Raw genomic sequence first — 18,130 nt, 5'->3', positions numbered from 1 at the left:
TTAGTTGAAAAAATTACCAAGTTTTTATAAACAGAGGCATCAACAATTACTTGTTCTCTTAGAACAAGACAGCATATAGTGGGACACTTCTTGCACGGAAGGCTGGCTAAACAGTGTGTGGAGGGGGTGGGTAGCTCTCACTTGGCTGAATGATACTGACAAGGTCACATCTTGTTTGGGAGATGTCTGAGTGAACAGTTCGTCCTCAGTGACTATGATGTTACAAAAGAGAACTAATTAATGGGGATTTCATTGTGTTACAGACCTCTTTTGCTTATTTTGTAGGAGATGAATCAAGGCATTCTCATTCAATTACTAATAGATTTAAATTAAATAAAATTGTTTTTGCTTTAATGAACACCTTTTCATTTATAACTGTTTAGGGGAAAGTGACTATGTTGTCACAAGTATTTTGAAGTACAACTCAAATAATTTTTGACAATAATCAGTCGTATCTTATTTGGGGTTCTTATTTCTATCCCAATTAGCATGCATGTCAGAAAGTCTGGACTGATACAGCAACCATGCCCGAATTCTTACTATGCTCTATGTGACTGTTATTTCTAAATGTAGCCTTAGTTCGCCAACATTGAGTACCACTTTAAAATACATTAAAGAAAATGGTATTAAATGTATTCATGTATTTCTAATTTTCATATAGACAGTAAAGTTGGACATAAAGAACAGATAAAAATTTTCTTGCACAGTAGAAAGAAATTAAGGAGATAGGAGGACACAGTTTTGAAATATAAAAATTTCATAGGACCATTCTAGACTCAAGATTTGATTCCTCTAGGTCAGGAATTGGCACATTAGAGTCTGTTTCTATAAATTAAAGGATTCATTCACATATTGCCCATGGGCACTTCCATATAACAGCAGAGGCCAGTAGGTGTCACAGACACTGCATGACCCACAAAGCTCGAAACATTTATTGTCTGGTCTTTTGCAGAAAAAGCTTGCTGACCTCTGCCCTACGATATCAAGAAAAATATTCAAAGATGCTTACCTCTCTGCTAACTTATTTTAAAGAACAAGTTGGGTATGGGTTCGATGTGAAAATAAATCTCATTTTTCTCTTCATATGTAAAGAAAAAAATTTTAATTATTGTTTAAATGGAATATTACTTTGAAGCTTAATATCTGCACTTTTGAGTGTGCCTAAGTAAAAGAAGAGCATTGCCAAGTCTTTGGAAAGGGATTTACTCCATTTTGCTTTAAATCTTTTAATAATTGTAACATTAAAATGTAAAATATATTCTGAATCTATGAACCTGCACAACTATCTGATACTCTTAAAAAGTCAATTGATACTACTCTTTCAAAAAACAAACTACTTTAACAAAAGAAGGAATACATTTACATTTATTTCCATTTTTATTAGAGTCAACAAGTTGACAGTTTTTCAAAATATTACTGTATCTATCAGTGCAAATACTAAAATAATGAATTTTATGTATGAGAAGTAAAATCTTGCTTGGCTTTAAAATAAAATGCATGCTTATCAATATAGTGTGATAGATGTGTGCACATACACAAATGAAAGGCTGAAAGTTAGAAGCTTTGCTACCTATATACAACATATCTTACTGATGCCAAAAAGTGTATTTTTTAATATCATAAGTTAAAGCTTTCAAGCAGTGATGATGTTGATGCAAAACCAAAAGTGCAACATGCCCTGTGTACAAAGTGTAAGTGCCGCTCACTTACATTGTTGATAGATTTATGCAAAGCTTCCCCCAGAGAGTGCCGCTATGAAAAGATCACAGGAATAAAGGGAAACATTCAGAAATCGACTAAGTGAAAGAAAGAGGGATAAAAAGGGAGAGTAAGACATAGAACATTAATTATAATATGCTCAAGAAACAGGTAAGTTGAAAACAGTTCTGAAAAAGAAATCAGACAAAAAGAACTTTATGACACAGAGTCTACATTATCTGTAGTCCTTTAAAACAGTGTCTGATGCTTTCGGGCTTGCAAACTTACCTATGAAAGATACCAAAGGATAGCACATGTAAACCAGGGGTCAGTTTAAAAGATAATGGTTATTGAAGCACCTGGAAGGAATATTACTGTTCTAAATTCCTTCCAGAAATCTATAATATAATGCCTCAAAGTATTCCACTCAGCACTGGAGTAGGTTCTAGAAGGATTTCTTTTGTGAGAAATGAGCAGATGAGAACTGAAACACTAACTTCATTGACTACATAATTTGAGGGCTAAAGATAAATATGAGATAATCATTGAAAATGTAAAGACTGAATAATAATCTGGTTTAGGGTTAAAGTTCAGAGGAAAGGAAGAAACAATGCCTTTGTATCTTTTCAACCCTATTTCCTAGACTGTATTTGATAAAATTATACATGACCTGGGTTCATTTTTTAGCTCATTGAAATGTTGAGTGATAAACCATTGGAAAAACATACTATCCCTCCCCTAAATATGGGAAAAATGTGATTTAATTTTCAATTGCCTCATTTTTTTGCCTTCCAAGGGTACAAAATACTATTTTAAATTTATATTACTAATAGAGGAAAGTTTCTGCAAAGTGGCTTTTACTGTGGACATTAATCAAATTTTCAGATGGAATATAATTATCTTTTCCCCCATAATGTGAATATTCCTTAATGTGTTATAAACTAAAGATAACTTTTATTTGGTAAACAATTATTTACTAATACCCTAAGACTAATTTAGGATATAGTTCACAGAGCTGAAAAAAATAAGTTGAGAAAAACTATTAACTTTCTGTTTGATTATTCTATAACTTCTCAGTTTAAACTCTCATATTTTATTTTTTACTTTATTCTTTCTTCTACTTATAATATTCTTTATATACCAAGGAGATACTTCTCCAGAGTTCACAAAGTTTATGCAAATCTGATGGGTTTCTTAGCTTTTTTTTTAACCTCTTTGTATTTCTCTGAACTGATATCCTTGTACTAGAAGTTAATCCAAAATGAATGTCATTTACTTATGAAGTGATTTTTTCATTCTTTAAAGTATCATCAGACAAAAAAAGTATGTATGTTATTTAGGATTCCTGAACTAACTGATAAATTAGACCAATATTATAGATCAGAGGTTCTTCAATAGGAATTCTAGATTTTCTATAAGAGAAGTATATTTGAACATCTGGAATCTGAACTCATATGGTCACTACCTCTGTCCTCATATTGATGCAGGCCATGGAAATATCTAAACCAAAAGTCCTGGTCCACAAGCTGTGACCTGGGGTGACTGACATCACAGACCTGGCAACAGCGATTAGAACAGGCACAGCAGTGGTGATGGGTCACAATACCCTTATTGGTGAGTACATAAAGGAAGTAAGATTTTCTTGTTTAAAGAATTTTTATTAGAGTACTATTATATTCTAGGAAGTACAAAGTGATATAGAGAACTGAATAAGATACTAAACAAACATACATAAATTAAAAAGTAAGAAAAAGTTCATGATAAATGGGATTTTAAAAGGTTGATGTGATAGGAAGTGACTAGATGTGATATTGTGTTGATGGTAAAGAAAGATCTTTGGAAAAAAGTGTCATTTAAACTTAGAATCAGTGAAGAAGCCAGCCACAAAATGAAATGATTTGGGGGAAAGAGTGTATAGGCAGAAGGATTAGCTCAGAGGCCCTAAGGTGTAAGTGAGTTGGAATGACTGGGTGTGTGGGGGGGTGTTTGTGAGGCTGAAATGAGATAGGACATATTTGTTGTTGAGTTGCTAAGTCACATCTGACTCTTTGCGACTTCATGGACTGTAACCCACCAGGCTCCTCTGTCCGTGGGATTTCCCAGGCAAGAGTACTGGAGTGGGTTGCCATTTCCTTCTCCTGGGGATCTTCCCGACCCAGAGATCGAAGCTGAGTCTCCTGCATTGCAGGCAGATTCTTTACTGCTGCGCCACCAGGGACTAAAGAGCCTTAATTCAGTGGGGACCCCTGAAAGAATTTTAAGCAGGAAAATGGCATGATCTGATTTACATCATAAAAGATTACTTCAAGTTTGTGGGGGGAAAAGTGAAACTGGGGGAGCTAAATAGAAGGCTATTATATGGTGGTTTGGACTAGTGTTTGCTAAGAGAGACAGAAGCAGGTGGAACTGGGATTTGTTTCAGAGGTGGAATAAACAGGATTGAGATTACATGAGAGATCAGAAAAGAGAGAAAGCAAGGATGACTCTTCGGTTTTTGTTCTGGACAAAAAGCAGTGCCAGGAAGTGAAGATGATGAGATAGGGATTGAGAATCAATACTTTTGAGCCATACATGCTAAGTCTGAGATGCCTTTTAGATAACCAAGTGACTGAGTGTGGACGAAGACAAAGGCTGGAGATTTAACTTGGATTTAACTGGAAGTCACTGACCTATACAGACGGGGCTTGTTTGGAGGCTGAGGGTAAAGAATCCACCCGCCAATGCAAGAGACCCAGGAGAGCTGGGTTCGATCCCTGGGTCAGGAAGATCCCCTGGAGGAGGGCATGGCTACCCACTCCAGTATTCTTGCCTGGAGAACCCCCACGGAGAGAGGAGCCTGGAGGGCTGCAGGCCGTGGGGTCACCAAGAGTTGGACACGACTGAGCAACTGAGCATGCAGGGCCTACAGATGGTATTTAAAACACAAAATGGGCTGGGATCCCCCAGTAAATGTTTGAGAGAATACTGGATGAGCTAAAAATCTATATGCAAGTATATTATTTGGCAAGTATTCTATATGAGCAAGATCCATGTTAAGAAAAATTAATGCTATATAAGTCAGTTTCCCTTAAAGCATCTTAAGCTACTTGTTTTTGAGATGACTGAAAAGGGCTTTAAGAGGTCCTCTTCAGCTCATTAGAGCACTTGAATATTTCAGCACAGAAGGCTTACTAAGGTGTTTCAGGATTTCTGGTCTTGATGGATGAATATAATCAGACTTTCAGCTATTATAAGTGAGGAAGAAAAACTGAAAATAACTGAAAAAGTTGCTGCAATTTACAAGAAATTTACAGCTTTGTACATAAGAAAACTATACTCTTAGGACTAATCTCATTGTTCTAATCCTCAGTTTACTCATTTAGAAAATACCACAAGGTTTTTATAGATAGATGTTTGCAGTTTACAAACGCACTGGTATATAAATATTGAAATCCACTGAATTACAGGGCTTCCCAGGTGGTGCTAGTGGTGAAGAACCTGCCTACTAATGCTGGAGACTTAAGAGATGTGGGTTTGATCCCTGGGTCGGGAAGATCCCCTGGAGGAGGATATGGGAACCCACTCCAGTATTCTTGCCTGGAGAATCGCCACGGACAGAGGAGCCTGGTTGGGTATGGTCCACAGGACAGAAGAGACTTAGCATGCACACACTTAATGAAAAGCTTTTAGAGGACCATGGCTTGTTCATATTTTGCATCCAAAGTGCCAAACTTAGTACCTGGCAAGGAGTAAATGGTCAATAAATGTTTACTAAATGACTAAATGAATGGTATGGACTTTTCTTACTGAGTTAGTTCTTACTACTCTCTATCTTTTCCCCTTCCCCACAGTAACATAAGAAGCAATAAGAAACTTTTAGATAACAAAAAGAAGTTATTTAGAAAAAAAACATAGATATCTTGTTGACAGAAGCCAACAGAATCTAAGACTTAGAAATGTATTCCCTCAGAGAAATGAACTCATGAGTATACTAAATATTTGTATTAATCTGAACAAGGACAGACTGCCAAACAACATCACTGAACAGCACCTATCCTGTCCTACTCTGGTCTGTTCTCTGTACTGCAGTCAGAGTTTTGAAACTTTAATATTTGAATGTGTTAGATTCATCAAACCTTACTTAAAATCTTTCAGTGGCTCGTCATGGCACTTTAGATAAAATCTCCACAAGGCAAACATCTCCACAAGGCAGACCCTGCTGCCTACCTCCCCCATCTTCCTAGCTCTCTAATATAGGTATTTGGGGGCTGCCTGAGGACCTTTGCACATACTTCCCCTTCTGCCCAGAATGCTGTTCTCCTTCTCCTCTTGGCCTGATTCTGCTTCTCTTCCAGGTAAAAGATCCTGCACTTAGAGAAGCCTTCCCCATACAACATTACAGTCGTAATGAATTAATGTGCCATTTCTATTTGCCTTCTTTTCTAGATTATAAACAAAGGAAAGTGAGACAGCCCTGTTACTGGTCTGTCACAGTGCCTAGCATATCAGAAATACTGAATTTTTAACATATGTCAAAATTTTGTATTCTGACAATAGAATTTTCTTTACTAACAGAAGAAATGTTACTTGTTAAATTTCTAAATTCCTTGAAACAATATCTACACTAATCTTACACTGCATTCAAGTAAGATATGTTAAATCTTAATAAAATATTCCAAAATTAAGTATCTAACATATAACACTGTACTTTCTTAAATTATGGAAAGTTTTCTCCAATATTATTTTCAAGTATACTAATATCTAGAGAAAAGCAACCAATAAACCTAAGATTAGAAGTGGGAATCACAATTTTAATAATTATCCTGAAACAAAAAATAAAAAAAGTCATGAACGATTGTTTCATATTTAAACTAAATCAGTAATAACAGGTTTTTCAATGAAATTAAGGTGAAGAGAAGCTAATGTTAGATAATTTTAACACTTCTCAGAGGCTAGGTCTTTAACTTTATAATCATATATCTACTGAATGTTTTAAAATCCAAAGTATTGTAATTATTTTTAGTATCTTGCCATAGGAAATGGAAATAAATGTATTTACTATTACAGTGCTATCTAGAAGTTCTTGATATTTTTCAGGTGTCTTCTGGGTCCTAGTACCTGTGAAGGCATAGACTGTTCTGCATTTCATCACAGTCCCACTGCAGTATTTTGCAAAACAGATATACACATACACACACTCAACACACATTAAAACTACTCAGGGGGCAGGTGGGAACTTCCCAGTAGTCCAGTGGTTAAGACTACACACTCCCAGTGTAGGTAAGGGTTCAGTCCTTGGACAGGGAACTAAGATCCTGCATGCTGTGTTCAGTTCAGTTCAGTTGCTCATTTGTGTCCAACTCTTTGCAACCCCATGAACCCACAGCACACCAGGCCTCCCTGTCCATCACCAACTCACAGAGTCCACTCAAACCCATGTCCATTGAGTTGGTGATGCCATCCAATCATCTCATCCTCTGTCTTCCCCTTCTCCTGCCCTCAATTTTTCCCAGCATCAGGGTCTTTTCAAATGAGTCAGCTCTTCGCATCAGGTGGCCAAAGTATTGGAGTTTCAGCTTCAGCATCAGTCCCTCCAATGAACACCCAGGACTGATCTCCTTTAGGATGGACTGGTTGGATCTCCTTGCAGTCCAAGGGACTCTCAAGAGTCTTCTCCAACACTACAGTTCAAAAGCATCAATTCTTCGGCATTCAGCTTTCTTCACCATCCAACTCTCACATCCATACATGACCACTGGAAAAACCATAGCCTTGACTAGACAGACCTTTGTTGGCAAAGTACTCTCTGCTCTTTAATATGCTGTCTAGGTTGGTCATAACTTTCCTTCCAAGGAGTAAGAATCTTTTAATTTCATGGCTGCAGTCACCATCTGCAGTGATTTTGGAGCCCAGAAAAATAAAATCTGCCACTGTTTCCCCATCTATTTGCCATGAAGTGATGGGACCAGATGCCATGATCTTAGTTTTCTGAATATTGAGCTTTAAGCCAACTTTTTCACTCTCCTCTTTCACTTTCATCAAGAGGCTCTAGTTCTTTACTTTCTGCCATAACGGTGGTGTCATCTGCATGCTGAGTGGTACGGTCAAAAAAAAAAAAAAATCTACAAAAAGCCTATAGCTAAAACTAACCAGTATTTTACCACATCTTTTTAAAGCTAGGTATAGATATCACAGTTCCATCTCTTCGTTTTCTTTTCCCAGGGTCCAGGCTGAATCTCTGATATTTCTTTCACATAGTTTCCTGCTCTCCTAATTTCTCAGGAGAGGATTCTGAACCTTCAAGCTTCACTTGTCTCCTGTCGTTGCTTAGGACTTCTGTCAAGGTCATGGTCTAAGTTAGCTGAGAAGAGATGGTAACTCTGGGTCCTTTTCTATCCCCTCTACTTCAGTATCTGCTTGCAGCCATTCTTCCATTAAAAGGTAGTATTGTTATTCATTTAACATGGGCAGACAACTGAGGAAAATATAATCTTTTTTCAATAGAGAGAAGTACAATTTCTAAAGAGAGAATTTCTTTCTTCCTAACATAAAACTTAAGAGCCAGCAGAATGAGTACTGAGCTTACAGAACCAAACTGATTCAAAATTTTGTGTTCCAAATAGTCTAGACCAGTGCTAACAAGGGTTATAATTGAGACCCACATGTGTCACTTTAATATTTTAATAGCCATATTAAAAAAAGTAAAATTATTTTTAGGCATATATTTAACCCAATATATCCCAAGCACTAGCATCTCAACATGTAACTAAAAAAATAAATAAATAAAATCAATCTTCAACATGTAACTGAATAAAAAGTACTAGTGAGGCATTCCATTTTTTTTATATTAAATTTTCAAAACCCAGTATATATTTTACATTGACATCTCAAATTGGATGAAGCTCACTTCAAGTGCTCAGCAGTCATAGGTGGCCTGCTACCATATTAGACAACACTCATCTAGAAATCAGAAAGCATTCTGCAACAGCCTTAAACTGGCTTTTCTGTCACTCTTGATCAACAGCATTGATTTTGATGCTCCATTTCTTATTCATGTCATTGTTCTTTCCTACTGAGCGTGAAAAATGCCCAAGTATCTGGTGGTTGTAGAATCAATAAGTCTAAAACCAAACTCACCACCTCATCCCCTTTCAGTGAAGTAGTCTGTCGTGACCTTCCTCTCTCAGATGATCATCTTCTTTCCATTATCTTGGTTTCAAATCCTGGGCCAGCTTTCACATGTCCTTCTCCTTTACCAAAGTATTCCATCAAATTTGTTCCTTTATGATTTCTCTTGTAATTCTCAGTGAAATAAACTTAATTCAGGTCCTATTTGGGTGGCATTATTTGCACTTCATATATTTGACAACTTCCTCTTTGAATGCCTGCCTCGGTTTTTCTTTATTTAGCAACACCTGAGAGCTGACTATACGCAAGGCACATTTTAAGCTGCTGGGATGCAGCAGTGAACAACACAGGTAAAGAGCCAGCACTCATGGAACTACATTCTAACAGGAAAGAGAACCAATATGATGCTATGTGGTAACAAATGTTTCGAAGAAACACAAAGCAGAATAAAAAGACAGAGTGACAAAAGGAGGCTATTTTTGGGGAAGTGGTCAAGGAAGATCTTTTTGAAGAATTAAGATCTGTGCATAGGGCTTCCCTGGAGGCTCAATGGTAAAGAAACAACCAGCCAATTCAAGAGACACGGGTTTGATCCCTGGTCCGGGAAGATCCCAAAAGCCGTGGAGCAACTAAGACCATGAACCACAACTATAGAGCCTGTGCTCTAGAGCCTGGGAACTGTGACTACTGAGTCCCTGCACCCTAGAGCTGAGCTCTGCAACAAGAGAAGCCACTGCAATGAGGAGCCTGTGCACTGCGACAAAGAGTAGCCCCCGCTCACTACAACTAGAGAAAAGCCTGCCCAGCAATGAAGACCCAGCACAGTCAAACATAAATATCTTTTGAAAAAAAGATTTGAGCAGGGAATTGAACAAATTGAGGAACAAGCCATGTAGATCTGGGGAAGGTGGACTCCATAAGCACTGGAAGATGCAGAGGCCCTGAGATGGATCACGCTTGGTGCATGTGGTCCAGAAACTCCACTCCAAGTAGTCCAGGATGGCTGTAAAAAACGAAGGGAGACAGCGCAGCAGATGACGCTGGCCATGCAGACAGAGGCCAAATCACGAGGCTCCTGCAGGCCACAGTAAGAGTGTGGCGTGCACTCTAAAAAGGTGACGGGAAGCCACTGGTGGATTTGAAGATTACAGTAACATCATCCAATTAATATTTTAAGAGTATCACTTTGGTTGGATGGAAAACAATTTGTAGGTAGGTAAGAGAAGAAGCAGGGAAACCAAACATAGGTTCCAGGTGCGGCACAGAAGGGTAGCGGAGGAAGTGGTAGGACATGAGCAGATCTGGATGTTCCTGGAAGGCAGAACAGCAGAAGATGCTGGTGGCTGGCTGCACAGCAGGTGAGAGAGGAGGCAGTCACTCGTACTGCTTAGATAGCTAGGCAGCAAGGAACGACAGTGTCTAGCAGGAGTGGTCTGGCTTAGGCTGAGGTGGTGGAGGGATGCATGATATGTATTCAAGGGCTCTGTTTCAGACACTGATTTAGATATTTATACTGAGATGTCTCCATTTAGTCCTCACTTCAATATTAAGCTTTCTAAAATAAAAAAAAAAAAAATTCAGCACGTTATTCACAAACCTTTGAGAGAATCTCATAGCTTATTGAGTAAATTTTGACCTCCTAAGACGAGAAGCGGGAGAAGGCAATGGCAACCCACTCCAGTACTCTTGCCTGGAAAATCCCATGGATGGAGGAGCCTGGTGGGCTGCAGTCCATGGGGTCACTAAGAGTCGGACATGACTGAGTGACTTCACTTTCACTTTTCCTTTCATGCATTGGAGAAGGAAATGGCAACCCACTCCCAGGTTCTTGCCTGGAGAATCCCAGGGATGCGGAGCCTGGTGGGCTGCCGTCTGTGGGGTCGCACACGACTGAAGCGACTTAGCAGCAGCAGCAGCAAGATGAGAAGTCAGTTTTTCACAATGATCTCTCTCCCCAACTGTCCTGTTATTTTTCTGTATTCCTTACAGTGTCTGGGAAATTTGAGTATATTTTGTCTGATACATTGAGTATAAATGTCTGATAAATGAATAAAAATATTTGTGTTCCCCCTTTACCTTATTCAAAGGCCACACTAAAGCTGACCTCCTCAATGAAATCTTACCCAATCACACTGGCTATATTACTTTTCTCTAACTCAATACTCCTACCCAGCAGTATGCTGGTAAATCTTTTAACAGCTCTCTGAAAAATGAAGCCCTCACCTGTAGCATTTGCTACATGTAGGATGTAAACACTCTCACCATGGATGACTGCAAGCCATGATGACCCTGATGACTCTGAAGATGGAGTTGAGAAGGTATGGGCGCAATCAGCTTGGTGAGCTGGCGGCACTCTGACACTATTGCTTCCACAGTACTAGCGGTCCAGACCATTTATAAAGCCACTCACTGCAGAGTGATTTTTACTGAGATTTTTGTATACACGTCTTTCCCCTATTAGACTGTTAATATGTGAAGGGTAAAAACTGTGACATATGCATTGCTACAACCAGCTAAATGACCGTGGGGCCTCAGAGTTCAAAATGGAGAGCCAGACCTAAGCTACAGAATTCCATAATTCTATGTCTGAATGATCCATGTGTCTCTCAAATTTCTCAGGTCACTAATCTGAATAGGGGCGCTGGAATACGACATCATACTTCCTTATTATTCCAAAATAAAATCTTCCTTGAAAAAGATGAAATAGAGAAATAAATGATGACAGTTTAGGCTCACAAATAGAAAATATGATCAATGAGAAATCTATATAATCATTTTTCAACTAAAGAAAAATAAGACTGTATTTCTTCTACTTTAAAGGAATTCAAATGTACACACCCATTAGCCTAGGAAGCAAAACTAGTTTTGGACTAAAGTATAATCATTGAATAGAAAAAAAACACAATGAAATAATAAAGGAAGACTAAAAGATATTAAGTTAGGCTCCAACTGGAGCATAGAATGAAAATAAAAGCTTCTGGAAATTTTCATAAAGTAAAAAACATTGAATTAAAGAAAAATAAAATTCTCATGCTTTTCTATGCCCATTTTTCTGATATGTAGGCCATGAGGGTGAGTTTAAACCCATGTGAAAGACAAATCCTTTTACTTCTTCTTTGCTCTAAGTAGAATGAAATACATGTAAGCTAAGGCACAAAAATTAGACTTGTGTTCAGCTTACTCAGAAATGATTAAAATACAGGAAAATACAGATCCTCTGATACCTCTCGTAACAGATGCTTCTGCCTAAGCCCTGTTTCCTGTTCTATTCGCCACTCTGTACTCCCTTAATTTCACAAAGCCCAAGCCAGGTCTGTCTTCCCCAAGTGTGGAGGGGTGCAGGCAGTGCTGGGTGACAGAGTGAAACAGCCGTAGGAGGCAGGGCAGGGGAGCTCTGAGGAGTAGGGATGAGTAGGAGTCAGGAAGCTGGAGGACGGCAGAGCAGGCGTCAGACACAGACTCTAGGAAACCATCCAAAAGAATCAGGAGAACAAGCCCCAAAGGGCCAGGAAGGGTCTTCTGTCCAAAACAAAGTTCCATTGAAAAGACTGCTGGTCCTGCTAGAATGTTTCCCATCTCATATATCTACAAAGGCTGAAACCTCTAATAGAACACTCCCTTCCACTTTAATGTGAAATCCTTAGTTTTCTCTTAACTTTCTTCGGGTAGACAATCCTGAATGTAACAGCTATTTGCCAGCTTATCTACAGCAATGTGTCTGCCCTACATATTTTAGAAGTGGGAAAAAGGAAGATGCTGTAATTTTGGAAATGGTCTGATGGCCTGAAGCAGAACAGAACAGTTTCACCTTTGGAGGCAATTAATTCTTGCTTACCTTGATATTTATGGTTAATCTGCTTTGAAAATGGATTTAAAATTTTTTTCTGTAAAGTTGGAAAAAATTGCAGCCACATGTAACAAATTATGTTATAATACATAGAACTAGAACCAGATGCAAAACATTATATCCCCTTGGGAATGAACAATGTAGAGTGAATGCCAAAAAAAAAAAAACCGACAAGACAAGGATACCAGAATATCAGAGAGGCATGGAGGAAATCTGAGTAAATGAATAATGAATAAAATAACTTGATAGAAAACAGGTGGGAGAAGCAGTGTGCCCTCTTTACAGTGCCAAATCCAGCTAGAAAATGTCTAGCTCAATAGATCCTGATTGAAAAACAAGGCAGACTTTAAAGGATGTTTTTCATTTTTACTGTAAATTGGATTATGTGGTAAAATTAAACCTTCCAAAGTACAGAACATCACAGAGGAATATTACAACTCTATCCAGTAAAACAAGTCCTATTCTAGATCCCTAAGGAGGGATGTAAACTAAGTATAGAGAAGGTAACTAATAAGGAATGCTAACATGGTGACCAACTTCTAGTGAGAGCTGTTTTCTTATTTTTGTGTGAGTTTCAAAGGTTTCAAATTTATTCACAAAAGCTCATAAATATTCCTGGAGGTATACTCCCTTTCCAGAGTAACAATGTAAGTTACTATGAAATACCAGTCACAAATGGGCAGGCTCAAAGTACTCTGGAAAGATACTGCATGTATGTACTTGTGTAATAAATAATCCTACAAAAAAGCCTATGCTGTTTATTTTGAAATTCATCGTGATCACAAATAGAAAGATAATAGTGGATTTCTGGCACTAAATTGCTGAGCTGCGGCTTGTCGAGTTCTGCACTTGCTTATCAACTGGTGACTCATGCAGTCAGTCCTATTTAATTATTAGCTTTGCAGGAGACTGTTAAGAATTCATAAATTTAGAAGTTGTGTAAATGAGTGAAAATGTGCAAATTCGCTTAATTATAGTTATAGATGCTCTGGAAATAAGCGAGCCTGACATAAGAAGATAGATTTAAAAAAACCACCACCTTTCATTTATGTCATTTTGAAGCATAACATGCAACTTCTTGCTGGTGAGAAAGAAGTAAATTGCTCACTTCTAGTAAATGGTTTTAGGAAATTGGGATAACATTTAATAAATTTTACCCTCCATTGCCCAAATGGTATCTAATGGCTTGGAAAAAGATGTTATACTTTCAAACTAAAACTTTTCCATTTAGAATCTTTAATTTGTTCAGTTCAAATATTAAACCAAACAACTGTAAGTGCTTCTCAATATTTAGGACTGTAGATATAACTTAATTATTAAGCACACTATTTCCTAAGTTTAAGAACACTTCCTTAATTTCATACAATCTAAAAAATTTGTTAGTCCTATAAAAAATAACAAAATACAGTGAATTAACACACAATGTTTTATACTTCTTTAGCTAGCAAATGTCAAGGAAAATGATCTTCCCTAATCCACAGACTATTAATTACCTGGTTTAAGAGATCTTCTACTTTCTTCTGCCATGAATCCCTGGCTGCATTTTTCTCTCGCTCTTTTAACTGCAAAAGTTGAGACATTGCTGACTTTTTATCCTCTTCATGTTGAAGCCTTAACTCTTCACGAAGTTTGGAACACTCTTGTCTAAAACAGAACAAATGTGTTTAATTTCTAAAGAGAATATTTCCTCTCAATAACTATAGTTTTTTCGCGGGTTTTCTAAGCATTTAAGTAATCTGCCTCAAAAGCCGGCTCAGAGGTGCTTATTTTATCAATAAGTTAAGGATCATAAGGTAAACTGGTAACTTATCAAGATCACTGATTAATCAAGTTACTGAAGGTAGAATAAGTTCTAGAACAATAAGTCCTCTGACTTCAGATTAGTTCTCCACTTATAGTCAGGAGAAGGAAATGGCAACCCACTCCAGCATTCTTGCCTAGAGAATCCCATGGACAGAGGAGCCTGGCAGGCTACGGTCCATGGGGTCGCAAAGAGTGGGACATAACTGAGTGAATTCACTTCACTTCACTTATGGTCAAGGAAATGAAATAAAAAGTTGTCTGTATTTAAGTAGAAAAACAGAACTCCAATTTCTCTGCATTTAACCATGGGAAAAATTAATTAAAAATGCTGCTACTATGGACTTCCCTGGTGGTTCAGTGGCTAAGACTCTGTGCTCCTGATACAGAGGGCCTGGGTTCGATCCCTGGTCAGGGAACTGGATCCCACATGCCACATCTAAGAGTTCACATGCTGCAACTAAGACCCAGCAAACCCAAATAAATAGATCTTTTTAAAAAAATGTTGCTACTACATCTTTAACAATGAGACAATGTAAGCCATTTAAATAGAAAACCTTTTTTTTTTTTTGCACATATGTACAGTAAGATGACATTAGAGAGTAAAAAATGTACCTAAGGTTTTCAGTCCATTTCATCTCTAAGTCATGGGCCATTTTGTCCACTTGTAGTTTCTCCTCTTCTTTCATGGCAGCCAGGGTTTCTTCATGCTGTCGCCTCTCTTGTTCTAACTTACTCTGAAGAATAAAAGCTATCAATAAAGACTAGTCTTCAAAGTCACTGCTGATTATTTCAAGTAAGGAGAGTGACTGCATTATAGCTTTTAAATTATTACAACACAATAATTGATAGCATTATCTATAACAATTATTTGCAATTTTCTGACAATAAAATCATGGTACCCATTTTATCTTTTAAATGTCTTTGTGCAAGATATATTTTATTAAGGCTCATACACTGACAAATTATTTTAAAAAGCTTAAACTCAGCATTAAATTAATACCTAAACTTTCCGTATCACGGGTATCTAATAATTCAATTATCTTCATCTGAACACACACTACATAGGCAAATATAGTATTAAAATTCATTCCCATTCAAATCAAAAGTATGCTATCTATTCAAAGCTTAGGCATTATAATTGTACCTCACTGACCTGATTAAAATAATAAGAAATTTAGGCTTCTATTTTTATCATGTAACTTCAAACTAATGGTCCATGGGTTTATGTTACAGTAACAGACTATGAAATATGTGACATCTCTGTAGAGTAGCATAAATCAAGTAGTTTTCTGGACATGACCTGGCTGGACAACACTGGCAACCGTTGATCCCTGCCAGCACCCTACCTGCTCTCAGGGCACAACAGAAAAGGAAGAGATGCTGGTCCACCCTTCTCTTTTCACAGTGACCCCTTTCTGGATTACCCACTTGCTGTGGCATTGTTGAGGAGCAAATCCAGATTAATGGGAAAGCAGGAAGTCAGTGCTGAAATTGTTCACCTGGCTAGTAAGCAGTAAATGGTGAAACCCGAATTTAGCCATCCTAGCCAACTGTTATTTTCCCTAAGTACTCTGCTTAGAGGAATTATTTTTTCCACCAAACACAATGTTGAATGGAATAGAATTACTCAAAGTAAGAAAGCTCTAGCTACTGTCCTCCTAGTTGTATGGTTCATTTCTCTATCTTCCAAGGCAGTCTAAATATTTGCTCTGCTTCATAAGACTTGAGGGGGAAAGACAAACCTTTCCCATTATCTGGAGGTCACGGAGAATCACTTAGTTGCTATACATGAGAGTTCAAATTCTTACCAGTTAAGAGAACTGTGCATACTGTTAATATTATGTGGGTTGAATATTATGGGTTGAATTGTGTTTCCAAAAAGATATGTGGAAGTTCTAGCACCCCAGTTCCTCAGAATGTGATGTTATTTGGAAATAGGCTCAGTGAAGATACAATTAGGGAAGATGGAGTCTGGCTGGAGTCCGCTATGCCCTTCGTCCAATACAACAGGTATCCTTACAAGAAGATTTAAGGACACAGGAAGGATGCCATGAGAATACAAAGAAGACTGAAGCTGTGCGGCCACCAGCCAAGGAACACCTGACTACCAGGAGCTGGAAAAGGCAAGAAAGGATCCTCCCTTAGAGGTTTAAAAGGGAGAATGGCCCTGGTAACAACTTGATTTTGAACTTTGAATCTTCAGAACCATGACAGAATAAATTCATGGTGTTTTAGGTCACCATGTTTATAGTACTTAGCTCTATCAGCCTTAGGAAATGAATATACTATACATAATGTGATGTTTAAAATAAACTTTAAGCAAAGTAACTAAATCATCTTTTTAACCTCACTGATATTTAGATTATAGTAGGATAATGACATTACCTCAACATTTGATAGAGCATCCTTGGTCTCCTTCAGCCTCCCTTTAGTCAGATCAAGCTCATTCTGAAGTCTTTCCTGGGAGTCCTGAAGACTGGCAATGAGTCCTTCGGCAGAGCCAAGACCTTGTTCGCTTTTGCTCACCATTTCCTGGAGGCGGCCAATCTGCAAGTAAATACAGTACTTTTAATACATCCCAGTGTAATCGACTAGCAAACAGTCACGTTTCTTAAAGTCTTTTCTTTAGATGTAATTTTACTGATGGATCTTTCTTGATGAATTTGGAAGAAGCACTCAATCATGACAGTGTTCATCTGTTGTTTTTAGAAAAGACCTCCATATTTGTGATTTCCCTTTGTCATGGCAACCATGTAAATAAATGGATACCTCAAGCTCCTGGAAATTCCTGGTTATATCATATAATCAAAGACCTATAAAAAAGAATTGAAGTAAGATAAAGATTATGCCCAAGATTGAGGGGGAAAATATTTTTTAAAATACAAATATTTTAAAAATTGCTCTTTAAAGCGGAGTCATGTATTTCATTTGAGCCTTGTTCTCCATCTATTTATAAAAGTGATAGATTTTGATCAATATTGATAAGCTGGTAATGCAGCTTAAATTAGGGTATGCTGTGATTTCTGTGTTTCCATAAAAAAACTGTGTCATGGAATTGTTGAGTTAAATTTATACACTTTTGAAATTAGCTAATAGACAATGTGTTAATTAAGCAGATCCATACCCACATGGATCTGTGGGTGATGAGAAAGAAAATCAATAAATGAAGATACTTTAAATTACTTCACAGGAAAACGCTATGACAAAAATATCTCATTTTTATAAAACAGCCAAGCCTATCAAAACTCTACAGAAATGGAAACTGGTAATTTTAAAATACCACCTGAATATTTCTCAGTGTAAATACAGACATTACAAAGAAAACTGGAAATCCTTCAACCCCTCTCTAACCTGAAATTCCCTGTCCCCAACTTCCTGTCTCCTTTCCATGCAGATATATGTACATGCTCAGCAACTGTGGTGATGGGAGCACTTTATCTTGTTAGTATCTTTAAAGGAATGCCAACCTCATAAAATGAGCTGGGCGCTTTCAGTTTTTCTGGGCTTGGAAATATTTTTATAGCTAAGATTTACTTGCTTTTTGAAGATTTAGTAAAAGTCATTCACTAAAATTCTCTGGATCTAGTGCCTCTTTAGTATATGTGGGACTATTTAGTTTCTTTCATGGCTATATAATTGGTTTGGCCAGGCTGTTTAACTTCTTTGAGTCATTTT

At 37.5% G+C, this 18,130-nt stretch overlaps 1 protein-coding gene across 8 annotated transcripts in view; it reads right to left on the bottom strand.

Annotated features, from left to right (window-relative positions):
• FAM184A (family with sequence similarity 184 member A) overlaps positions 1-18,130 on the bottom strand; it is a 120,276-nt gene that overhangs the window by 30,881 nt on the left and 71,265 nt on the right. For 4 of the 8 annotated variants that reach the window (XM_043890358.1, XM_043890359.1, XM_043890362.1 and 1 more), the window contains exons 7-10: positions 16,841-17,002; positions 15,068-15,189; positions 14,146-14,296; positions 1,711-1,752 (exon numbers count right to left, since the gene is read on the bottom strand). In XM_043890358.1, the coding sequence (XP_043746293.1) occupies positions 1,711-1,752; positions 14,146-14,296; positions 15,068-15,189; positions 16,841-17,002 (477 nt within the window). The remainder of the gene's footprint in view (positions 1-1,710; positions 1,753-14,145; positions 14,297-15,067; positions 15,190-16,840; positions 17,003-18,130) is intronic. The other 4 variants (XM_043890360.1, XM_043890361.1, XM_043890363.1 and 1 more) reach the window with 1 other exon arrangement.

The sequence above is a fragment of the Cervus elaphus genome, chromosome 28, assembly GCF_910594005.1.
Source record: "Cervus elaphus chromosome 28, mCerEla1.1, whole genome shotgun sequence".
In the NCBI taxonomy this organism is placed as follows: domain Eukaryota; kingdom Metazoa; phylum Chordata; class Mammalia; order Artiodactyla; family Cervidae; genus Cervus; species Cervus elaphus.
This window is presented reverse-complemented; position numbering and strand designations above follow the sequence as displayed.